Genomic DNA, 25638 nt, shown 5'->3' on the forward strand with positions numbered 1-25638 from the left:
CATTATGATCCTCTAGTCTGACCTCCTGCACAACGCAGGCCACAGAATCTCACCCACCCACTCCTGTAACAAACCCCTAGCCTACGTCTGAGTTATTGAAGTCCCCAAATTGTGGTTTGAAGACCTCAAGCTGAAGAGAATCCTCCAGCTGCAGAGAATCCTCCAGCAAGTGACCCCCTGCTGTGAAGCCAGCTGCTGCCACTGCTGTCTCTCACCTCTCTCACCATTATGGCACAAGGAGGCAATTACTTGCTGCCCCCCTTGTCCTCCACTCTGTGACCCCCCAACCCCATTCTGCATAAGAAGGTCCAGGACAGGGGGGCACAAGATCCCTGGGGCATGCAGTCTGACCACTAGATGCCCCCCTCACCCTGTGCCAGCATGCCCATTGCCTAGGCCTGCTGGGGGCATCTGTGCAGCTGCACCTCCCCTCTCCTTGCTACCCGCCGATGCCTCTGCCCTTGCCCCCCACTGACCTCTTCTCTACATGGCAGATCTCTGTGGCCCAGGCCCCCTGGGTTCCCTACCAGGGGCTTATGGGCAGGGGGACCCCTGTTCTGCTTGGAGCCAGGCTGAGACCTAGCAAACCCAGCTCTGGAAGGGGAGCAAGAGTGGGGGACTGGGAATGAGGCACCTGGTCCCCTCTACCTGACAACATTCCTGCAGTGAGTCCAGCATCCATCAGTGCCAGCAAGCCAGTCACCATCCTCAAGAACCAGCCCTCAATTCCTCCCCAGACACATCTGCATTGGTCCCTTGAGTCATGTTCAAGGTGTGTGTGCAATACATGCCATGTGTGCCTGACTGCCCTCCCTCAGGCTCTGGCCACATGGAAGATAACAACCTCCTACTGCTGCCAGGTACAGGCTCCAGTGTCTGCTGAGTGTGAGGGGTCACATCCTGTGGCACCCATGGGGCAATGACCCACAAAGATACACCCACCAGAACCTCCCACCTGCCCACCATGAGCCACAGACACCGGAGCAGACCAAGCACCTCACAGAGTCCTTTATTGGGTGCAGGTTCCCATCCCCCTGACAGTTGCTCAGCATCAGCCTCTTCCTGGGAACCCATTACCCAGGGAATGGCTCATGGGGCAGGAGGAGCCAGGCCGTGCCCCCCTTGGGATCCCGGGGAGGGAGTCACTCCCTGCTGGGACACGGTCACCTTGCCACACCACACTACACTGGCGAGGGGTGTGTGTGCGTGTGTGCGCGTCTGTAATTGCACAGGGGGCCAGCTGTGAGTGATTGTGTGTGTGACACTGTGCATGTGTGCAAACAGTGTTTAATTTGGGCCAGGGCTTATCAGGGCAGAGCCCCAGCACCTCTGGGCTTGGCAGTTCATAGCCCCAGCACCTCTGGGCTTGCTGCATCAATGAAAAAAAAATCGCTTGAGCCCCAGCACCTCTTTCATTACAGATTAAGCACTGTGTGCAAGGTGTGTGGGTAAACACAAGTGGGGGTGGGGACTGATAGGATATGTGCGCTATGTGTGATGGGGGGTGTGCTCGGCGAGTGATGGGGGTTGTCTGTGTGCGATAGGGTGTGTGGTTGTGTGCCTGAACAGGGGAGGTTCTCTCCTGCATCCCTGGTGCGAGTGTAAGGGGCCCTGCTCTGTTACCTGGGGCAGGGGTTCAAGTCCCACCTCCCCAGAGTTTAGCTGGGCCCTGTGTCTCCCATGCAGTCCTATGTCCCCATGTGAGTGGCAGCACTAGTGGGAGGTATGGGCCAGCACTAGCGGAGAAAGGCTGGAGTTGGAGGGGGGGGCCACCATCTTAGCCCCAAACCAGAGACGCTGCTGTTCCGTGCTGAGCTGCTGTGCGTCCCTCCCAGGCTCCCAGATGCCTCAGTCCCCAGGCTGTGATTGGTGGATTTCCAAATCCAGGTCATGTGCAAACCATCCAGAACCTGCAAACGGACCCGACGCAGGCTCAGGAAGGGGGGAGTGGAGCTTCCCAGTGCCAGATCAGGCCTCAGTGGCATTCAGTTCAGATCCAGCCCTCCCAAAGGGACGTGGGATGCAGGGGGAGGGAGTGGGGCTGTTGTGCAGGATGGGGACTGTCACAGGGAGAGAGAAAGAGGCCAGCAAAGGGATCTCCCCATGGCTGATCTGAGGGCAGGGGGCACAGAAAACCAGGTCCATGATGCCTGCACAGCCCCACGCCCAGGTGTGAGTCTCTAATCTGGGCTAAGGTCCCAGCCCCTGTTCAGGCTGCCTTGGGCATAGTGGGGTGGCGGAGTGGGAGGGCCCTGGCTGGGCGCGGGACTCCCCGGGGGGGCAGCGGGCGGTGGAGCATGGCCCTGCGGCGGGTACGCAGGCTCTGCTTGCGCAGCATATAGTGGGAGTACTGCACCTCAGGCATGGCCAGCTTGAGGCAGCGCTCGTCAGGGGGGGCACCTGAGCCGGGCATGGGTGGAGGCAGGTCATAGCCCACGATGTCCACCTTGGAGCTGGGCTGCCAGGGCCGCAGCTCCTTGTTCTTGATCTGCGTGGCGGGGCGCAGCTGGGGCCGCCCCCCGAAGCAGCGGCGCAGCAGCTGTTCGCAGGCCCGGCGCAGCGCCCGCACCTCCTCCGCCACGCACTCCCGCCCCGCCTGTGCCACCTTGCGCCAGAAGGTGGCATTGAAGTGGTCATAGAGCCGGGCGTCCAGCCCGTTCCAGGCGCGGATGCGGGCAGCCAGCGCCTCTGAGCTGATGTTGCCCTTGGACCGGGGACCGCGCATGTTGAGCTTGACATAGAGCACGTCCTCCAGGTCCCAGGAGAGCAGGCGGCGCAGCAGCACCAGCGACTCGTCAAAGTACTCGGCGATCATCACCAGTGAGAAGACCTCCTCCATCTGGCGGATGAAGCTGGGCAGGTAGGTGGGGTCGGCGGGGCTGTGGTCGTTGTCCCCGCCAAGGTCGTAGAGCAGGGTGTTGTGGGCGTACATGGAGAACTTCTCCTGGGGGCGGTAGAAGGCCAGTGGGTTGGCCAGGAAGGCTTCCATGGAGCCGTTGGGCACCCGCTTGAAGGCGGAGCAGTACTGGTTGTAGTAGGTGAAGAGCGACTCGAACATGGCGACGGGCTCACGCAGGATGGTGACGTAGAGCGTGTCATTGGGCATGAGGCGGCGCAGCTCCTGGTGCTGGAAGCGCAGGTGGCTGGCGATGATGCGGGGGGGCAGAGTGTGCGGGTGCACGAAGCGGGCGGAGAAGTTGCGGGGGTAGCAGAACTGGTGGTCGCAGGCATGGTGGGGCAGTGCCACTGTCACGTTGTGCTGCTCAGCGAAGCGGAAAAGAATGTTCTGCACCGTGGTGCCCGCTGTCTTGTGGGTCTTCAGGAAGGCCACCGAGGTGTGCTTGGGGCGGGATGAAGGGGCTGGAGGGCAGCCTGGGGAGGAAGGCTTGAGGGACCTGCTGGGGAGAGGGGGGGTCAGCGCGAGGGGCATGGCAGCCCAGCACTCCCCTGAACCCCTGCCCTGATCAGCCCAATGGGCCCATCCATTTCCTCCTCATGTCCCAGCCCCACATGCCCATCTGCCCCTGTCCCTAGCCCCATGCCCACCAGCTCTGCCCCTGTACCATCCCACCCTGCCTACTATCCATGCCCCACTCCACCCACCCCTGCCCCCATTCCCTAGCCCTGTCCCCACAGCCCCACTCGACATGCCTCCTGCCTCATCCTCGAGCTCTGCCCCCTCCGTGCTCCAACCCTTCTTCTTCCCACTCTCACATGATCCCCATCCTCCAGCCCTCCCCCTCCCTTGCTCTGTACCAGTTGAGGTGCGCGCTCTGGTGGATGAGCAGGCTCAGGGTGCTGAGCACCAGCAGCAGCAGCAGCAGGGCCTTCTTGCGGGACATCATCTTGAGGGCGCAGTGCAGAGGAGGGAGGGCGTAGGGCATGGTGGGCACTGGCTCCTCCCTACCTGGGCACCATCCAGACAGGCACCTCCCTCGTCATGGAGCCACTGGGCGGGCGGCTGGGCCAGCCTCACGCCGGGGAGGCCTGCGGGAAGACGGACAGGTGAAATGCTGGCATGCCCACTTCTCCCACTCATGCCCCCACCTTGCCCCTTTGCGCCACTCACAACCAGCCCATGCCCCTTTTCACAGGCACACCTGGTCCCCTTTGCACACCACCGTCTCACACTCCTGCACTCGCACTGACCCTCCCGCCCACCTGTGCATGCGTCCTGGGACACAGGATGTTCCAGGCTATAGTCCCCATCTCATAAACAGGACCGACGTTCTTGGGCCCTAGACGTGCTGGGCCCTGCGTGGAGCTGCGTTCAAATGCATGTTGTTCAAACGAGCCCAGCTCAGCACGTGAGCCAGGTCGCTCTGTATGACAGCCCTGTCCCCAGCATTATTTACTGCTCTGCCAATCTGTGAGCCATGGGCATGTGTTACCAGCACTGAGCTGGTATTTCCTTCCAGACTATTGCATAGCGCCAGGCCTAGAACCCATCCCTGCAGACTCCACTAGAAGCAGTCCCATTGGCTGACAATCCCCCTTGACGATCCCCATCGAGCTCTATCAGTTAGACAGTTTTTAATCTAGTTAATAGGGGCTCATGACTGCGCTCTTCAGGATCCAAGACACATTTCAGGGCAGACTGCAGAGGGAGCAAAAGTCCATGGAGTTTATTGAGGCAGCTCCCCACATCCTCCCTGAGCAGGGGATCCCCACGAGGCCCCGCAGACCTGGCCCAGGCAGCACGGACAGCCTGATAGTCATTTTGGACTAAAGCAAAGAAATAATCCCAAACCCAAACTCAACAGTTCTGTGCCAGACCTAGCATCTTCTGGAGGACTCTGGCAATCAGCAGTCTCAGCAGAGGGGCTGAGCTGGGCCTCTCCCCAGGAAGCAAAGCAAAGGAAAGGAGATCTGTTCTCCACCCTGATCAGCCAGCTATTGAGCTGTTCTCCAGTGCTCTCCCCTCGTAACTTTACCGGACAGCACATGTCTGCGTAATGGGGCAGGGCTCAGAGGGTCCATAGCACCTCATTAACCCTTGCTGGCTGAGGCCACATCTACTCTACAAACTTTGGTTGGCGCAAGTTGCATCGGCGCACAGTCAGCAAAGTGTGTATATTGCTCGTGTGCATGCACACTTGGCTGTTTGTGTTGGGGCTGCGTGTGCCCACCAGGAGTGCTTGTGCCAATGCAAAGTGTAGTGCACCATGGGCAGGTACCCCAGTGCACCATGCGCTGCCGTCCCATGCAATGCCCTTGAGGAAATTTTCAGAATGTGCTGTGGGATAGAAGTGACTTACCCAGGGATCTCTGGGAGATGGAGGTCTAGTTCCAGCATGCAACTTCCTCCATCCCATAATACCATCCATATCCCATAATTTTTGCACCTTTTATTTTTTTTTAATTCCACAAACCCATGTGAACTTCTCCATGTCCGCCATCTCTGATGGAAGCATGGAGCCCTCACAGCTCTGCACTGTTCTCATGAACACTGTAAATACGGGACTCACAGTCCTCCTGTATTTGCAGACCTGCAGGAAGTACCTCAGCGTTGGGAAACATATGGATTTATTTGATGACAGTTAGCTGAAGGACACAGCAAAGAACAATTCCAGGTTGTTGGTAGCATTCACGGAGCAACTGCAGATGGTGGAGCACCACTTCTGGGCCTGAGAAATGAGCCCGGACACGTTTGATCACATCATAATGCAGGTCTGGGATGATGACCAGTGGCTGCAAAAGTTTTGGCAGTGAAAGGCCGCATTCCTGGATCTGAGTGCCGAGCATGCCCCAGCCCTCTAGCACATGGACAGCAGAGTGAGAGCTGCATGGACAGCAGAGAAGCCAGTGCTGATTGCACTTCGGAAGCTTGCAATGCCAGATTGCTACTGATCAGTGGGAAATCATTTTGAAGTTGAAAAATCCACTGTGGGGGCCATTGTCATGCAAGAGTACAGGGCCGTTAATCGACTCCTGCTAGGCAGGCCTGTGACTAGGTATTGTGCAGATAGCAACTGGATTTACAGCAATGGGGTTCCTGAACTATGGTGGCATGATAGATGGCATGCATATCCCTATTTTGGCCTCAGCCTGCCTTGCCATGGAGTACATCAACAGAAAAGGCTACATTTCCATGGTTATGCAAGCACTTGTGGATTCCCCAGGGATGCTTCATTGATATCAGGGTGGGCTGGTCAGGGGAGGTGCATGAAACGCACATCCTTAAAAACACAGGCCTGTTCAAAAAGCTGCAAGCAGGGACCTTCTGTCTTGACCGGGGGATTACTGATATGGAAATGCCAGTGGTGATTTGGGCAGACCCAGCCTACCCCTTGCTCCCCTGGCTCATGAAGCCGTATGCTGGCCACTTTGCCAACACCACAGAAAGATTCAGCTACTGCCTCAGCAGGTGCAGAATGACAATTGAATGTGCTTTTGGTAGACTGAAGGGACGCTGGTGATGTTTACTCACTAGATTGGCTCTCCATGAGAAAAATATCCCATGTGGAACTGTGTGGTTGAGGGAGGCTTTGAAAGAGCCCTTTAATGGTCACCCACAGGAATGTTCTGTGCTGGGCCAGGAGCTTTGGGTGCTGCTGGGAATTGGGTAGTGCTTGCTGCACATCTAGAAATATGACTGTTTTCCTGAGCCTATGAGTTGTGTGGTGCTTGATGTACATTGACAAGTACGGTGTGCTGTGAGTACCACCGTGCGCTCTGCAGTACGTGCTGGGAACTAATAAAGAGAATTTTATTCTCCATAAATAGAAATTTATTGAGTGGCAAAAACACTGCAGAAAAACAACATCCAAAAAGACAGGCATCGTAATACAGACTTTAAACATAAATTAATGGAATGGGACTTTGCAATTGAAAAGGCAGCAAATATTTCTGTCCGTTTCAGTGCACAAAAGTAGCCCACCATGGCTACATATACACCAACTGTGGTCTCACAGATCAGGGTGTGTGAAGGTGTGGTTTCCCCTGCTGTCCCCTGGCCTGGAGCGGTAGGTGTAAGGGTGCAGCCCGTGATGCCAAGTGGTATGTTGCGGGGGCATTGGGACCAGCTAGCATGGAGTTCTCCAAGGACTGCAAAGGGTGAGGAGTCTGGAATTTTTGGACCTGAAGGTCAAAAACGTCTGCAGCATCTGTGTTTTCTGCCTGAGATGACCCATTATGTCGTAATGCATGTCCCGTTCCCTCTCTCCTTTTCCACGTTGTCTGCCATGTTGGCCCTCTACTCCAGGCCCTTTGTTCATGGTCCAATGCAGCACTGGCTGGCAGGAGCTTGCTGAACATGTCCTCCCTAGTCCTCTTCTTTCTCCTCCTTATCAGGGTCAGGTGTTCTGCAGGTGTGTGTGTGGAGGGCACCCTCAAGTCCACAACGGCAGCAGCTGCTGGTAGAAAGACAGATGTATCACTGACTTTATCATCACAATGGAAAGGGAAAGTTACATTTCAAAACTCCCTTGCCTTAGTCCCATAAGAACTTTGAATAAGACATGCTTGTTGACATGCTAGCTTTGGGGTGCCCCTGCACAGCACCACTCTCCAGCCCCAGCCACAAATGTGGCCCACCAGGGCAAGTGGAGGGGAAGAAATTTTGGTTGCATAGAACAGCAAGTCACATTTCAGTCCCTATTCCATGAGTACAGGTATAGGGCAGTGGCACTGAGTATTGGCACTTCATCCCACAGATGGTGGTGATTTTAGCTGATATCTCACTCCTGAGGGTAGCAAAGCCACAGAGAGCTCAGCTGCTGCTGGTTTCAGAAACTGAGATGGATGGGCCTATTGGTTGGTGTGGTGGAAGTCGGGCGAGGAACTAAAGCCAGCGGTCAGAGCCGGAATCAGAAGTCAAGAGCCGGGTTGGAGCAGGGCTGGAGCCAGAGCAGGGCTGGAGCAGACTAAGGCCTGTGGAGTCTGTCACCACTCTCAGGCAGGGGAGAGTTCCAAGCCATGAAGTGACGGTGGGGATCCTGAGCAGCTGTTTCTCCTGTGAGGGTTATATACCTGCTCTGAGAGCCACCAGACCAGCTCCTGGCTTGTGGATTGGCTGGAGCCTAGCTCAGGCATGACTCAACAGTGAATGTGGCTTAATCAGGCTCTAATTCATCACCTCACATCACTCCCCACTCACCAGGGCATACACTTCCCAGTCCACAAGGTACACAAGTCATCATCAGAGGAGCTTAGAATCCAGAATCTGTCTCACCAGGTATCTTCGTGCTCCCAAACCATGATGAGGGGTGGGGGTGGTTTGTGCATCCAGGAAAAGAGTTGGCCACCTATTTCTTTAACAAGGAAACATGGAATGCTGGATGTATCTTCATGGCACAGGGCAAATGGAGCTTGAAGGCCACCAGGTTGATCTGTTGGATGATCAAAATCGGCCAAGGTAATGGTGGTCTAGTTTCCTTGAGGAGGTATAGAAGTGTTGAATCAAGAGCCATATCTTGTTTCCGACCGACAAGGGAGGAGGGTCCTGTTGATGGAGGTCAGTGTATCATTTGTAGTCATCCTTGGCTGAGTTTAAGTGTGATTTTAATTCCTCTTGAAAGTGGTGAAGGTGTTGAACCAAATCAGAGGCCATGGGAACATGGGAGATTGGCAGGACGGATGGATGGAATCGAGAGTGGAAGCCACAATCGGCATAGAAGGGGTTTTGGCAGGTTGATCTGTGATTGGAGTTACTGTAAGCAAATTCAATAAAAGGTAAAAGTTGGAACCAAACATCTTGATGGTAGTTGACAAAGCAACAGAGTTATTGTTCTGGAATTTGATATACCCATTCCAATTGTCCATCCGTCTGGCAGTGGTAAGCAGAGGAAATGCACAGAGTGACTTCAGGACTTCGGCCAATTCTCCCCAAAAAGGGAAGACAAATTGTGGCCCACATTCTAATGTCATGTTGGTTGGTAATCCATGGAGTGTGAAGGTGTTGTTGAAAGATAAATAAGCAGTTACTTTTGCAATGGGGATCGTCTGACAAGGTGCAATATGTGCCCTTTTGTTGAGGAAGTCGATGATGACCTGTATAGCTGTGCAGCCATATGAGTTGGGGAGATCTGTGATGAAGTTAATTAAGATAGATGCCCAGAGTTGGGGTGAGGCCAAAAGTGGGATCAGGGCACCTAGACATTTGGCATGTGGTCTTCATCTGGCTGGATGTCTCATTGGAAGCCATGTAAGATTTGACAGATGAGAATAGTTTGCCACCAAAAATTGTGAGAAATCAGCTTCACCGTCTTCCTGTATTTGAAGTGGCCTGCAAGTGAGGAATCATGGCATAGTAAGAGTATGGCTAGATGGGTGTTCCATCAGGAACATAAATGCAATCCTTGAACCAGTGTACCTTGTTTTTCACTGTGATGTTTGGGTCAGAACTGGCTGACATCCATCCACTGCAAGTGGATCGTTGGGCAGCGAGGCCTTTACAGTGGCCAAAAGATCAGTGTTGGTCAGCATATTTACAAAATGGCAGGGCTTCAATATAGTGGTAAGCTTGGGAGGTTTAACCCCCTTATCTATGTACCCTCCCTTGTGAGATAACACCTCGTGTTTATCATTCCAGGTTCTCAGCTGGTAGGTCAGGGTGAAGTTGAATCTAGAGAAGAAGAGAGATCAACATAGTTTGGTTGAGGGCTGCAGAGAGAGATGTTCCAAATTTTTATGATCTGTGAACACCTGGACTGAAAGGCATGCCCCTTCTAGATGACGGTGCCACTCCTGAAATGCAGCCTTGATGGCCAATGACTCCTTATTACAGATTTTATAATGTTGTTCCTCAGGTGTCAATTTCATAGAAGAGAAGGCACAATGGCTAAGGTCATTTAAGGGCCCGTGTTGCTGTGATAGCACTGCCTCAGTCATGTGATTAGAGGCATCTGCTTTGATGCCAAAAGGTTTTGATGGATCCAGGTGTATTAGGATGGGGGTAGAAGTACACACTTCCTTCAGATGATCAAAGACCAGTTGGGCTTCTGGTGTCCAGGGGAGAGTTCTTCCACAGTAGCTGACTAATTGGAAATACCACTTGTGAGAATCCTTGAATGAATAATCTATAGAAACTGGCAAATCCTAGGAAGCACTGGATATCATGGATGCTCTTGGGTGTAGCCCAAGTTGAAATCACAGAGAGTTTTCTGTGAGCCATACTTATTCCGTTAGGAAAAACAGTATAACCCAAGAATTCCACAGAGATGCCACTGAATTCACATTTCTCAGATTTCCCATACAGACTGTTTGCTTGAAGATGTTTGAGTACTAACCAGGCATGCTGGTCATGCAGGGTTTGGTCCTCTGAAAAAATGAGACTGTTGTCTGGGTAGATTACAACAAACTTGTGCAGAACAACCCTGAAGATATCATTAACAAAGTGCTGGAATGTGGCAGGGGCATTACAGAGACCAAAAGGCAGGACAAGGTACTCAAAATGTCCATACCACGTATGAAAGGCTGTTTTCCATTCATTGTTCTCTTGGATGCAGACCAGGTTATAGGTGCTGGGTAGCCAAGCCTACCATCTCCTGTAGTTCACTGATCAACAGCAAAGGATATTTATTCTTGATGGTGATATTGTTCAGCACTGGATAGTCTACACAAAGGCACAGGGTACCATCCTTTTGCTTGACAACTGGGGCTGGGGCCTTGGCAGCAGACACAGAAGGACAGATACAATTATTTGCTAGATTTTCATTGAGGTGTTCCTAGAGGGCCTTGAGTTCAGGTTCTGACAAAGCGTAAATTTGCCTGAAGGGGATTTTGGCCCCTGGCAGGAGTTCTATGGGGTAGTCGTGAGGCCTATGTGGGGCTAGGGCATTAATGTTTCTTTTATTGACTATGTCCACAAAGTTCTAGTATTTCACAAGAATTGGAGAATTATCCTCATTCAGAGCCTGCTGTGAGCAGAAAATGGTGGCCTTGCCCAGATTGTGTCTAGTGTCTTCAACACCAGGTTGGACTAGACACTGATGCTGACAAAAATCAGACCCCAACTGCACTTCTCGTGCTCTCCAGGAAATGTCTGGATTGTGGAGGGAGAGCCAGGGGATGCCAAGCATGATCGAGAAGTGGGGTGAGTCAATCAGGTTAAATTGCAGGGTTTTCTGGTGGCCTTGAATCACAGCCCAAAGGGGTGCAGTCTCCTAGATGACCAGGCCCAGGGACAGCAAGCTGAATTGCCTCCACCACGAGGGAGCTTCCTTTGCACTGGCAGTGGTTTATTTTAGTAAAGCCAGTGTCCATAAAATTACTAGACGTTCCTGAGTCCTGCTTGTTTCGGGCATAGCCAGGGCCCAAAGCCAGCACTCGATCTGGAGGTGGGATTGGCCATTGTCCATGATGGTTAGGGTACACGTAGGAAGCAGAGGGGGTCCGCTCAGGGAACCTGATATTGCCGTTCTGTCCAGCCACATCCCCTCTAGTGAGATTGATCCCTCCCGTCTTCCTGGACCAGCCATAGAACAGGACTTGAGGGGGCACCTGGTGACAAAGTAGCCTCGTTCCCCACAGTACAGGCAGAGGCCATTCAAACAATGATATTTCTTCTCTCGATCTGAGTCGGCTACATGTCATGTCGACCTGCATTGGTTTGGGTCCAGCAATTGCCTGGGAGGGTGAGCAGTGGGAATAGGGCTGGTTAGGCAGGAACGGGCGTATGCCTTCCTTTTTTCCTGACTCACTCAAACAGTTGATTGTCAATCTGGATACACAACTCAACTTGGGGGTGCAAATGCACTTGTGGGGGGGAGTCAAGTTCATCTTTAATCTCATCACTGAGGCCTAGGTAGTATTGGTAAATCTGCACCACTTTGTTCCCAGACGTGTCAGGGACCAGGTGTCAGAAATGGGTGGCATAGGCTGTGATGGGTCGGGGGCCTTGTCTGAGTAACTGCAGGGCAATTTTGGCAGTGGACATGGGCTGTGTCATCAAATGTGAACGAAAAGACATCAACGAGTTCATCAAAGTCATGGAGAATCGAATCTCCCCACTCCAGGAGTGTGATGCCCAGTCTAATGCTTTGTCTGTCAATAAGCTGATGACCCCTACCTTGGTTTGGTCATTCAGGTATGTGGTGGGGCGACTGCCCCACCCCTATGGCCAGAGCCAGAGCGGCTGCGCTGAGAGGAAGACAATCAAGAAGGCCTGTGGGAGAGCCAATGAGGGCTGAACAAGTGGCAGCCAATCAGGGCCGGGCACAGCCCTATATAAAGGCTGCCCATGAGAGGTGCAGGCAGTCTCTCCCAGACCTCCAACAGGGAAGGTCTGTCTCCTGAGCTAGGAGACAAGCACCTGGGACAGCGCAGTGCTGGGCAGGCTCAGGGGAGCTGAAGGGAACTCCAGCTCACTACCTGCCAGGCTGCAGGCCCTGAGGGAAGGGCCTACAGGGTGCAAAAGGGTAGAGCAGAAGTGACCCAGGGAGAGCGGACAGCAAATGAGGGGAGAGGAGGGCAGGAAGGCTGCCGCTAGAGAGTCCCTGGGTTGGGACCCAGAGTAGTGGGTGGGCCTAGGTCCCTCCCTTCCTCCTTATATTGGAAGTGGCCATATTGGACTGCACCATACCCCGGAAAGAAGGGGTTAGACTTTGAGAGCGGCTGGCCACTGCGGCAGGTGAAAGACTGCTGTTAGCCCCACCTCCCTCCCCCCCCCCCCGGAAGGGGGTGAGAATGGACTAGAGGGCACTGCCAGAGGGCAGTGTCCTGAAGGGGACGGTGTGAGCGGAAGGGAACAACGCGGGTCCAGGCGCCAATGGAGAGCGAGAGACAGACGGGACATCACCAGGAGAGGGTGCTCCCCATGGACTGAGCTAATTCCCGGAGCGACCAGCGGGAGGTGCCAGTTGTGGTGAGTCCCAACGCCGTCACAAGGTACATATAGTAGAACAGGAGCAGCAGGCAACGTTGTTGAGAAGCTCTGGAAACAAATGACGGTTCCCATCAAACTGCTCTGATAGCAGGATCTTTGGGCATACATCTTGGGCTGGCTCAGCTAATGATGTGGGGAGTCCAGGGTCACTGGAACCTGCAACTGCAGGAAGATATTTTCTCATTGTAGCTGGACCACTTGGTTCTGGAGACCTTGAACTAACTCCGCAATCTCTGAGCACTCCTGCCACTGAGATGTCATTTTGACTGCAAGGAGCTTCTGTGGGCATAGGAGAGGCCAGGCACCATCTTTAAATTTAATCACTGTAAGGAAAAATGCATGCATACACATACCCGAGGTCCCTTCCCCTGGATTGGGCTTGTGTGTGGCCAGTTGGTGGGACTGGCTAGACTGTGGTGGAGTCTCTAACAGGTCCTGGCTCATGGCATGACTGGAGCCCCCCAGCTACGTCCACCCCTCGTCTTCCTCCTTCCCACTGTTCCTAGCAGGAGTCTCTGTCTCAGGCTCCTCCAAGGTACCCACAGTGGTCTGGTGGGTGCCGGTGGGGTCTCAGTGAGGTATGTCATGCAGCTTGTTGGAAAAGCAGCAGGACTGCGCCTCAGCAGATTGTTGTGCTTCCTGGCCTTGTGTGTACTTGCTGCAGTTGATTTTCACATGGCGCTGCTGCTGATCCTTGTCGTACCCCTTTGCCTGCAGCCTCTGTTCGATCTTTTCAGAGATGTCCACTATTCTACAGCTAATCCCTAGCTGTGCCTGCACATCCTCTTCTCCCCAGGGGCCCAGGAGATCCAATCCCTCCTGTCTACTCCAGGAAGGGCGAGTCTGGTGCATGGAACCAGCATGGTCAGTAGGGCAGTTGCACACAACAAGGGAGAGCTGCTAGGTGTGCAGGAAAAAGCATTTTCAAAATACAAGGGTGGAGGGCTTAAGGGGGTGCCTGGCTTCTGCTCTCCGTGACCCCTGAGCGGTGGAATTCATAATTGCGACCACAGCGGTCACTGTTGCAGGGAGTAGCCATTGTAGGACAGCTGCTGGAGGACTGCTAAGGTCAACACAGGTCATGCATGGACCTCATTAGGTGAGCCATGGCTCCACAGCATTCCGAGAGGTGGTTCCACTGGGTCGCTGTTGCGGGGTGCCTACCTCAGCTAGAGACAAATTTCACTATAGACATATTCACAACTAGACTGACACAAGGCAGCTTACATCAGCCTAACTTTGCAGTGTAGACCGGGCCTCAGGGTGGGGCTGGCCAGACCCTATCACAGGGCTGCAGTGTTTTTGTATTACAGCAGAGCAGCAGCTTTGCTATAGTTAAGAGCAACTTTCTGTTTCAAGCTTGACTGTTCTAAGTGCTCAAAAATCTGTACAAAGAACAGGAGTACTTGTGGCACCTTAAAGACTAACAAATTTATTTTAGCGTGAGCTTTCGTGAGCTACAGCTCCCTTCTTCGGATGCATAGAATGGAACATACAGACAGGAGATATTTATACATACAGAGAACATGAAAAGGTGGAAGTATGCATAACAACAGGAAAAGTCTAATCAATTGAGATGAGCTATCATCAGCAGGAGGAAAAAAAACTTTTTGAAGTGATAATTAAGATGGCCCATAGAAGGTGTGAGGAGAACTTAACATAGGGAAATAGATTCAATTAGTGTAATGACCCAACCATTCCCAGTCTCTGTTTAGGCCAGTGTTAATTGTATCTAATTTGCATATTAATTCGAGTTCAGCAGTTTCTCTTTGGAGTCTGTTTTTGAAGTTTTTTTGTTGCAAAACTGCCACCTTCAAGTGTACAGTTACTTGGGTTGCCTTTAAATTTGGTGCGTCTTATGGGGGTTCAGGGTTGGGTCAGTGATCCAAATTGGAGGCTATTTGGCCAATGGGTTCCTGAGATACAGCCCTGCCCCAAACAGTGTTTCTTAAAGTTGACCCATTCTGGCCACATTTTTTTGCCCACTAGGGTGACCAGATATCCCGATTTTTTTTTTTAGGGACAGTCCCGATTGTTGGGTCTTTTTCTTATATAGGCTCCTATTACCCCTCGTACCCCCTATCCTGATTTTTCACATTTGCTATCTGGTCACCCTATTGCACACAGATAGAGATCAAACCAGGGCTCATGCTCTCCAACACTTGAGGGTTACCCAACAGACTGCATGGCGGAAAGTCAAATTACAACATTGTTTGAAAAAAGAGTTTGCTTCTCCAGTTAGGCATGCTCCAAGCATTTCCAAGGTGCACGGATTACACTAAGCATGTGCAGACAGAGGAATTGACAGGGTTTTTAGCTGGATAGCTCAAGCAGATAAGCAGCGATCCTTTGAACCTGACTCTCTGTGACACAGATATGCCAAGGCATGTCCTGGCAGATATAAATTTTTTATTAAAGCTAATGTTAAAAGATTATATAATACACAGGTTAAGAAAAGAGTGGTGGTCTGTACATCTGGGTATAGTGTTTAGATTATTCACAAATACGAAGTTTGTTTTTAAAGTCATAAGATACATATAGTGCATAATCAGCACTAACCCAAATTTAGGTGAATAAATTTAACAATATAGTTTAGATATTCGCATCCAAGTATTCGGGTACATTACTCATAAAAACTGACACAGAGAGTTAGTTGTGGAAAGCATATATAGCTATGAGTGAAGATTGTCCCTCAGTAATTGAGAATTGAGAGTAGGGTGTCCATTAGAAAATACAATTCATTAGGGGGGAGGGATAGCTCAGTGGTTTGAGCATTGGCTTACTAAACCCAGTATTGTGAGTTCAATCCTTGAGGAGGCCACTTAGGGATCTGGGGCAAAAATTGGTCCTGCTAGTGAAGGCAGGGGGCTGGACTTGATGACCTTTCAAGGTCCCTTCCAGTTTTAAGAGATTGGTATATCTCCAATTATTACCTTTATTAGGGGAGTATTTCAGTTACTTTCCCCACTGCGCTCCAGCTCATCCCTCCTGGTATTGCTGATGGCCGGTGATGCGTTCTACATAGATGTCTCTCAACCACCTGATGGCGTCTGACACCATGAGTTACCGCATCAGCCAAGCGTAGCATTGACCGATTCCACATTCTCTCAACAGTCACTTGTTACTGGGGTCCCATGCACCCAGGGCTCCGATGATCAGTGCGTGAGTTTCAACCTCATAGCCCCTAGCTCTCAAAGTGTCAGCCAGAGGGGCATATTTCTCCAGCTTTTGAGATCGGGCACTACAGAAGGCCGGGGTCCTCTTTTCAAAGGGAACTGTGATGTCCACCATGATGATGTGTATGATCTACATCTGCATCCAATCATCTTATCGATAGTTGACTGAAGGGGTCATATGTGGTCTCTGGCAAAAGCTAGTAACTAGCTGGTTGTCAAGGTTATCGCGGGATGTTTGTATGGGAAACATTTTTAAAGTTATGTAACTTGTAGAATATTGGTTTCCAAAACTGGGGGAGGTGAAACATGTCTCCTGAGGCAGGGTAAGTCTCCCAGCTGACTCAGTCAACACTGAGACTAATTGACATTCTTCGACTCAGCACAGCCCTTTTTTATAGTCTGGGGCTGATGCAGACTTGAGCATTGACAAAGGCCTGGGACTGTAGAGAAGGAAATAACACAAATTGTTATCCATTTGGAGGCCACATTCTGCCAGTCAGAGTGTCTCATGAAAAGTGAGTCCCAGCTCGCTGGACTGGACAAGTTATGAAGACTGACCATTGGGTAAGAAATACCTTGTTAGACAGGAAAGTCACTTATTAATAGGACTAGACTAGAGATTGTGCTTTTATATGTTTCTTTTACCTTATGTTTCCAAATCCTTTTACTCGCTTTTATTTGAATCTTTAACTCAAGCTGTGTATAGTGGTGGGGCGGTTGTCCCTCTCGTCTGGGTCAGAGGGAGGACACGCCTTCTCACTTCATCGATCCACCTAGCATCAAGGCAATTAGTGTAGTGTTAGCGTCCCTATCGGTTTGATGGGCTGTGCAGTCCAACCGTCTACCTCCAAGCAGGGGCTGCTCCCACCTTAGTCTATGGCCTCGGGGAACTTGGGGCAGGGGCCTGGGCCAACACTGGTGTTAAGTAGCTCCAAGCCCTCCAGCCTAGGGCGGGTCAACACCACTACTCAATTAACTCTGGCCTCTTGGGTCAGAGACAGAGCAAATCCACTAGGCAATCAGCTCTGGTCTCTGGTTGCAGAGACAGAGCAAACCCAGTAGTCAGTTAGTTCTGGGCTCTTGTAGCAGAACCAGAGAAAACTCCAGAGACTAGGCATTCTACTGCCAGTAGACAACCAACGGGCACAGGCCACTTGGCCTGGAGAGGGGAGGTTGTCACCCTAGGGGTGGGGTGGCAGGTGAGGTCTGGGTCCACCCTACGCCACCCAGGGCCCTAACAGTGGTGGGGTGGTCCGCCACCGGGTCAGCGGGGATCCCAACCACAACACGCTGGCCATGCCTCAGGCAAAGCTGCAGCCAGACTAAGGTCGGCTGCCCCTGGGCCACTTCCTCCCCTTCCCTCGGGGTGAACCTGGAGCATGCTAGCATCCATCTCTTCGGGGTAGGTGTAGCTCTGAGCAGCTGAGGGCAACGGAGGCCCTTGCAGCTCCCAGCCACCATGGGAGGACCCAGAGCTCCGAGCCACCGTGAGGGGAACCTGGAGCTCCAAGCCACTGCAGACAGTGGGGGGACCCTGGAGCTCCAAGCTGCCATTCCTGGAGCTTCAAACTGGGGCCCACAGCTCCAGGCCACTGGGGGCATAGGAACTCCCAGCCACAATGGCAGTGGGTGCTGCATCTCCTCCCCCGATCCACCCCCTGCAGCAGGGCTGGGGCTCAGCCCCATTTTCATAGAATCATAGGATTGGAAGGGACCTGGAGAGGTCATCTAGTCCAGTGGTTTTCAAACTGAGGGTTGAAACCCAGTACTGAGTCGCAGAATGTCAGGCACTGGGTCGCGGCGGCTCTGGTCAGCATCACCCACTGGGCAGTTAAAAGTCCCATTGGTGGTGCTTCCCAGCTAATGCAGACTAGTCCCTACCTGTTCTGACACCGCGCTGTGCCCCGGAAGCAGCCAGCAGTAGGTCCGGCTCCTAGATGGGGGGGCCACGGGGATCCGCACACTGCCCCCGCCCCGAGCACTGGCTCCGCACTCCCCCCCCCCGGGGGGGGGGGGAGTGCCTGCAGGCAAGAATTGCAAGGAGCCGCTTGTGTACCTCCACCTAGGAGCCAGACCTGCTGCTGACTGTTTCTGGGGCGCAGCACAGTCCACAGTGCCAGGACAGGCAGGAAGCCTGCTTTAGCACCCCTGCTGCACCGCTGACTGGGAGCCACCCAAGGTAAGCCTGCACCTCAATTCTCTGCCCTGGCCCTGAGCCCCCCCAAACCTGGGGCCCCTTCCTGCACCCCAAACTCCTCATCCCCAGCCCCACCCCAGAGTCTTCACCCCCAGCCCAGAGTCCTGACACCCTCCTGCACCCTAACCCCTGCCCCAGCCCAGAGCCCCTTCCCACACCCTGAGCCTCTCACTCCCAGCCCCACCCTGCAGCCCTCACCCCTGCACCCCAACTCTCTGCCCAGCCCTGAACTCCTCTCAAACCCCTCATCCCCAACTCCATTGGGTCATGAGAATCAACAATTTTCTTCAACTGAGTCTCCAGAAAAAAAGTTTGAAAACCACTGATCTAGTCCAGTCCCCTGCACTCATGGCAGGACTAAGTATTATCTAGACCAGGGGTCAGCAACCTCTGGCATGTGGCTCACCAGGGTAAGCACCCTGGTGGGCCGGGCCAGTTTGTTTACCTGTTGCGTCTGCAGGTTTGGCCGATTGTGGCTCCCATTGATGCGGGGGCTGCGGGAAGCGGGGTGGGCCGAGGAATGTGCTGGCTGCAGCTTCCCACATGCCTACTCTGGCAAGCTTACCCTGGCGAGCCGCGTGCCAGAGGTTGCCAACCCCTGATCTAGACAATCCCTGACAGGTGTCTGTCTAACCTGCTGTACCTATTGGGTTTCCGGGAAGTGGGCGGGCAGAAGCAGAAGCCCGCCCACTGCTAAAGGATCCCCCTCCCAGGGGATCAACAGGACCTCAAAACCCAACTGATTTCGGGGGACAACTAATAAAAGAACAGGGACAGGAGTGCGGTCAGAGGGTCAAAAGAAGGGAGCCTGACGGGGACACCGAGTCTAACCTGCTGTAGCAGGGTGCTTACCCTGCTCCTGCCCTGAAGGGGTTAAAAACAGCCCTGGGAGGGGGCTGTGGCTGGAGAAAGCAGCTTTAGGCTGGGCTGATTGGGGGAAGTGGCTGCAGCTGGGGCCATGCCCCAAACTGAGCAACAGGGCCTAACAAGAAGGCCAGGGAAGGCAGAAGCAAACAGTCTCTCTCTAGCGGTAGGGAGAGATGGGCCTGGCTGCAGGGAGCTAGACACAGGGTACCTGAGTGAAGCAGGGCTGGGGAAAGGCAGAGGAGCTGGGGAGCTCTAGCCTGGAAAGCCCCAGGCTGTGGCCTAGCATTGGGCTAATAGGTACTGGGGGTTGCAGAAGGCAGCCCAGGGGTAGGCCAAGGCAGCAGGCCCAAACCCTCCTTGCCAGGGATGAGTAGGCTGATACTGCAGTCTGCCCCAGGGTGTGGGGCTAGACAATGACTAGCAGTAGCCATATACTGAGGCAAGGTGGGGATAATGGGTGGGGGTTACCCAGGGAGGGGAGACCCTAAGACTGAGGGGGTTACTGCCAGGGGGCAGCACCCCATGTAAAAGGGCACCGGGTCCAGGGAGGGACACGGGGGCCAGAGGACAGATGGATCACCGGCCTGCAGAGAGCACTCTGGAATTGGAATTGAGCTAATTCCCAAAGTCACCAGCAGGAGGCACCGTGGGGGTGAGTCCGCCCATCTACACCTGCTCTTAAAAATCTCCAGTGATGGAGATTCCACAACCTCCCTAAGCAATTTATTCCACTGCTTAACTGTCTTCCTGACAGTTAGGAAGTTTTTCCTAATGTCCAACCTAAACCACCCTTGCTGCAATTTAAGCCCATTGCTTCTTGTCCTATCCTCAGAGGTTAAAAAGAACAAATTTTCTCCTTTCCTTGTAATAACCTTTTAGGTACTTGAAAACTCTTATGTTCCCTCTCGGTCTTCTCTTCTCTGGACTAAACAAACCCAATTTTTTCAATCTTCCTTCAAAGGTCATGTTTTCTAGACATTTAATCATTTTTGTTCTTCTCTGGACTTTCTCCAATTTGTCCACATCTTTCCTGAAATGTGGCACCCAGAACTGGACACAATATTCCAGTTGAGGCCTAATCAGCGCGGAGTAGAGCAGAAGAATTACTTCTCGTGTCTTGCTTACAACACTCCTGCTAGTATATCCCAATATGATGTTAGGTTTTTTTTGCAACAGTGTTACACTGTTGACTCATATTTAGCTTGTGGTCCACTATGACCCCCAGATCCCTTTCTGCAGTACTCTTGCCTAGGCAGCATTTCCCATTTTGTATGTGTGCAACTGATTGTTCCTTCCTAAGTGGAGCACTTTGCATTTGTCCTTATTGAATTTCATCCTATTTACTTCAGACCATTTCTCCAGTTTGTCCAAATCATTTTGAATTTTAATCCTACCCTTCAAAGCACTTGCAATCCCTCTCAGCTTGGTATCATCCACAAACTTTATAAGTATACTCTCTATGCCATTATCTAAATCATTGATGAAGATATTGAACAGAACTGGACCCAGAACTGATCCCTGCAGGACCCCACTCATTATGCCCTGAACCACTGATGATTACTCTCTGGGAACAATTTTCCAACCAGTTATGCACCCACCTTATAGTAGCTCCATCTAGTTTGCATTTCCCTAGTTTGTTTATGAGAAGGACATGCAAGACAGTATCAAAAGCTTTACTAAAATCAAGATATACTAGGTCTACAGCTTCCCCTCCCCACCCCCATTCACAAGGCTTGTTACCCTGTCAAAGAAAGCTATCAAGTTGGTTTGACATGATTTGTTCTTGACAAATCCATGTCTACTGATACTTATCACTTTATTATCTTCTAGATGTTTGCAAATTGATTGCTTAATTATATGCTCCATTATCTTCCCAGGTAAAGAAGTTAAGCTGACTGCTCTGTAATTCCCCGGGTTGTCCTTATTTCCCTTTTTATAGATAGGCACGATATTTACCCTTTTCCGGTCTTATGGAATCTCTCCCATCCTCCATGACTTTTCAAAGATAATCGTTAATGACTCAAGTATCAGAGGGGTAGCTGTGTTAGTCTGGATCTGTAAAAGCAACAAAGAATCCTGTGGCACCTATTCTAGGATACATTTTGCATCAGGCCCTGATGACTTGAAGACTTCTAAGTCTTGTCTAATCCTGAGCTGATGGTGTCAAATTTGCAGATGAACTGGAGCTCAGCAGCGCTTTGAAGTCTGGTCCTGAAGTTTTTGCGCTGCAGGATGGCCACCTTAAGATCTGCTATTGTGTGGCCAGGGAGGTTGAAGTGTTCTCCTACAGGTTTGTATATTGCCATTCCTAATATCTGATTTGTGTCCATTTATCCTCCCAGAGACTGTCCAGTTTGGCGATGTACATAGCAGAGGGGCATTGCTGGCATATGATGGCATATCTCCCATTGGTGCTTGCTGGTGAATGAACCCTGCCCCTGGAAATTTCCACCACTTGCATCCGAAGAAGTGGGTATTCACCCACGAAAGCTCATGCTGCAAAACGTCTGTTAGTCTATAAGGTGCCACAGGATTCTTTGTTGCCGTTAATGACTCAGATCTCTCCTCAGTCAGCTCCTTGAGTATTCTAGGATACATTTCATCAGGCCCTGATGACTTGAAGACTTCTAACTTGTCTAAATACATTTTAACTTGTTCTTTCCCTATTTTAGCCTCTGATCCTACCTCATTTTCACTGGCATTCACTATGTTAGGCTTCCAGTCGCCACCAACCTTCTTGGTGAAAACCGAAACAAAGACATCATTAAGCACCTCTGCCATTTCCACATTTTCTATTATTTCTCCCCCCGCCTCTCATTGAGTAACAGGCCTACCCTGTCCTTGGTCTTCCTCATGCTGCTAATGTATTTGTAGAATGTTTTCTTGTTACCCTTTACGTCTTAGTTAGTTTGATCTCATTTTGTGCCTTGGCCTTTCTAATTTTGTCTCTACATACTTGTGTTATTTATTTATATTCATCCTTTGTAATTTGACCTAGTTTCCACTTCTTGTAGGACTCTTTTGATTTTTAGATCATTGAAGATCTCCTGGTTAAGCCAGGGTCATCCCTTGCCATACTTCCTGTTTTTCCTATGCAGTGGGATAGTTTGCTCTTGTGCCCTTAATAATGTCTCTTTGAAAAACTGCCAGCTGTCTTCAACTGTTTTTCCCCCTTAGACTTGCTTCCCATGGGATCTTACCTACCAACTACCCGAGTTTGCTAAAGTCTGCCTTCTTGAAATCCATTGTCTTTGTTTCTGAGAACCATGAACTCTACCATTTCATGATCACTTTCACCCAAGCTGCCTTCCACTTTCAAATTCTCAACCAGTTCCTCCTTATTTGTCAAAATCAAATCTAGAACAGCCTCTTCCCTAGTAGCTTTCTTCACCTTCTGAAATAAAAAAAAAAGTCTCTAATACATTCCAAGAACATGTTGGATAATCTGTGCCCTGCTGTGTTGTTTTCCCAACAGATGTCTGAGTAGTTGAAGTCCCCCATCACCACCAAGTCCTGTGCTTTGGATGATTTTTTTTTAAATGCCTCATCTATCTCTTCTTCCTGCTCAGGTGGTCTGTAGTAGAACCCTACCATGACATCACTCTTGTTTCTTTTCTTTTTTACCTTTTTTATCCTTACCCGGTCACAGTTACGTTGTCTCAGTTATTTTCAGTAGAAGTCAGGGACAGGTCACAGGCTTCCATGGATTTCTGTTTGTTGTCCATGACCTGTCCCTGACTTTTACTGAAAATAACCAATATTAAATCTTGAGGGCGGGGGGAAGAGGAATCTGCAGTGAAAGTATTTGTGTCAAAAGAAAATTAGACATGTGAGTGCTTGCTGGCAAGGGAGGGGCATTTTACGGGAGGGGGTTGTGGCTGCACTGAGGGGAGGAGGATGAATGGAGATGGGTGGTAGAGGAAGTGAGAAGGCTTGGGAGACCATTTGAGGGACTCTGGGAAGGGGACTTGGTGGTGAGTGGGGGGGTTGGGGAGAATAGGGACAAGGGTGTCTGTCAGCCCCACATTCTCCCATTCTATGTGTGCTAGGATTGGGGGGGTCTGAGCGCCTTTCTTTACCTTCATGTGTTGTGCCAGAACCTAGGGGGCCCCTGCCCCTCTCGGGGGGGGGGTGTCTGAGCCCTTTCCCTACTCCTCCATCTGAGCTGGGACCTGGGGATCCCTGCCTCCTAGGGATGTCTGAGCCACACTCCCTGCACCCCTGTGTGTGCCAGGATCTGGGGTTCCCTGCCCATCTATGGGGCTCTGACCCCCTGCTTCATGGTCCCCACATGTGTGCTGGGTTCTGGAGGGATCACCTGTTGAGCAGGGCCTGAGACCCACTCTCTACGCTCCCCTCCCCCAATGTGATCTGGGGAAGCCCCAACTCTCTGGGTGGGCTGCTTAGAACGGACAATATTAAAGGGATAACTTCAAACTATCCCAGCCCGAAGGAAAGATAGGAAGAATAGTAAGAGGCCAATTGGACTGGATAAGGAGTCTTTTAATGACCTGAAGGAATCTTACAAAGAGTAGACAAATTGCTGAGCAGGACTACAGAAGAGTAGTATGCGCATGTAGGAACAAAATCAGAAAGCGTTAGGTACACAATGAGTTACACCTAGCAAGGGCCATAAAAGGCAATAAAAAGAGGATTTTAACTGTATTAAGAGAAAGATGAAGGAAAGTTCAGGTCCTCTACTTAGCAGGGAAGAAGAGCTAATAAGTGATGACTCCAGAAAGCTGAGGTGCTTAATGCCTGTTATGCTTCAGTCTTCACTGAAAAGGTTAATGGTGACCAGATACTCAACACAATTAATATTAACACAGAGGAAATAGGAAAAGAACCGGTTAAAATATTTAGATACGGTAGATGTATTCAAGGAGGCAGCACCTGATGACATTCATCCAAGGGTTCTTAAGGAACTAGCTAAAGTAACCTCAGAACCATTCGCAGTCCTCTTTGGGAACTCACAGAGGACAGGTGAGGTCCCAGAAAACTGGAGAAGGGCAAACACAGTGCCTGTCTTTAAAAAGGAGGAATGAAGAGGACACAGGGAATTATAGACCAGTCAGCCTAACGTTGATAGCTGGAAAGATACTGGAACAGATTATTAAACAATCAATTTGTAAGCACCTGGAGGGGAATAGAATTTTAAGGAATAGCCAGCATGGATTTGTCAAGAACAAATCATGCCAAACCAACCTAATTTCATTCTTTGACTGGGTTAAAGGCCCAGTGGATCGGGGGAAGCAGCAGACATATCTTGATTTAATAAGACATTTTGTCAAAGTCCCACATGACATTCTCATAAGCAAACTAGGGAAAGAAGGCCCTGGAAGAAGGCTCAACCCCAGAGGCATTGTGGGGAAAGAGTCTGAGAAGGCAGGCTAGGGAGTAGTCCAGGGAAAGACACCATGGAGGGGGCCTTTGTAGACCTTGGCTGTTGGTTACAGAGCCCCAGTGTAGGGGGGGCCTGGGTTTCCCAACCAGCCACTGGGTAGACATGCAGGACTATTGGCGGCACCAGCCGGACAGCTGGTCTGGTGAGACTTTGCTACCCTGGGGACGACACTATCTAGTAACCTAGAGGAGGGCTGAGTTGTGAAGAGAGGACACTGCAGCAATGGAATGACCATCAGCAGGGGGTAGCGTACAGGAAGGAAGCTGCTCCACTATGCCTGGCCAGGAGGAGGTGCTCTTGTGGTGAGTGAACCCTGTTACAGAGTGTCATGTGCAAGACACGGGAGGGAATTGTCCTGCTCTACTCAGCACTGGTGAGGCCTCAGGGTTTGCATATGAGGCTGTTCAAAGAGGCTGGTGATCAACTGTTCCATGTGCCTAGTGGAGGTAGGACAAGACATAATGGGCTTCATCTGCAGCAAGGGAGACGAACACTTGTCAGGGGTCATTTAGGTTTACTTGGCCCTGCCTCAGCACAGGGAGCTGGACTTGCCCTTTGCAGAGCCCTTCCAGCCCGACGGTTCCGATTCTAGGGATGGAGCATGTCCCGAGAACGTGCTGCTGACACTGGGTGGGGTACTGAGAACAGGGGTGGGATAGCTCAGTGGTTTGAGCATTAGGGTTGTGAGTTCAATGCTTGACAGGGCCACTTAGGGATCTGGGGCAAAAATCAGTACTTGATCCTGCTCGTGAAAGCAGGGCAGGGGGCTGGACTCAATGACCTTTCGGGGTCCCTTCCAGTTCTGAGATGGGTATATCTCCATTTATTATTATTATAGAAACTCTCCAGGCCCGGGGACAGGAACACCCACTGACAGGCATGGAGCAGGTCAGGTCTCCAAGCAAGCTCCTCTCCATTCAGCATTCTTTCAGCTGAGAACAGCTCATTGAGATGAATGGGGCCACTTTCCACCTCTGAGTCTGCCCTGCTGATGGATGGATGGATGGATAGAGTCCCTCTGCTCTGTTAGTCTCATGGCGCATGCCAGCTCTGCTCTAACTAATGCTATGTGTATGCTACAGCCTATGTTAGCATGACTTATGTCACTCAGGGGTGTGAATAATCCCCCACAAGAGACATGAGTTACACCAACATAAGCGCTCATGTG

The 25638-nt window shown here is 51.4% G+C and overlaps 1 protein-coding gene across 1 annotated transcript; it reads right to left on the minus strand.

Annotated features, from left to right (window-relative positions):
* Positions 1-993: 993 nt before the first annotated feature.
* GAL3ST3 (galactose-3-O-sulfotransferase 3) lies at positions 994-16703 on the minus strand. Its single transcript, XM_039481784.1, has 3 exons — positions 16648-16703; positions 3757-3987; positions 994-3395 (listed from the first exon to the last, which is right to left on the minus strand). Exons 2-3 carry the CDS (start codon positions 3882-3884, stop codon positions 2210-2212), a joined length of 1314 nt encoding a protein of 437 aa, XP_039337718.1. The 5' UTR covers positions 3885-3987; positions 16648-16703; the 3' UTR covers positions 994-2209.
* Positions 16704-25638: the final 8935 nt, after the last annotated feature.

This window comes from Mauremys reevesii, linkage group 7, assembly GCF_016161935.1.
Source record: "Mauremys reevesii isolate NIE-2019 linkage group 7, ASM1616193v1, whole genome shotgun sequence".
NCBI classification, from domain to species: Eukaryota; Metazoa; Chordata; order Testudines; family Geoemydidae; genus Mauremys; species Mauremys reevesii.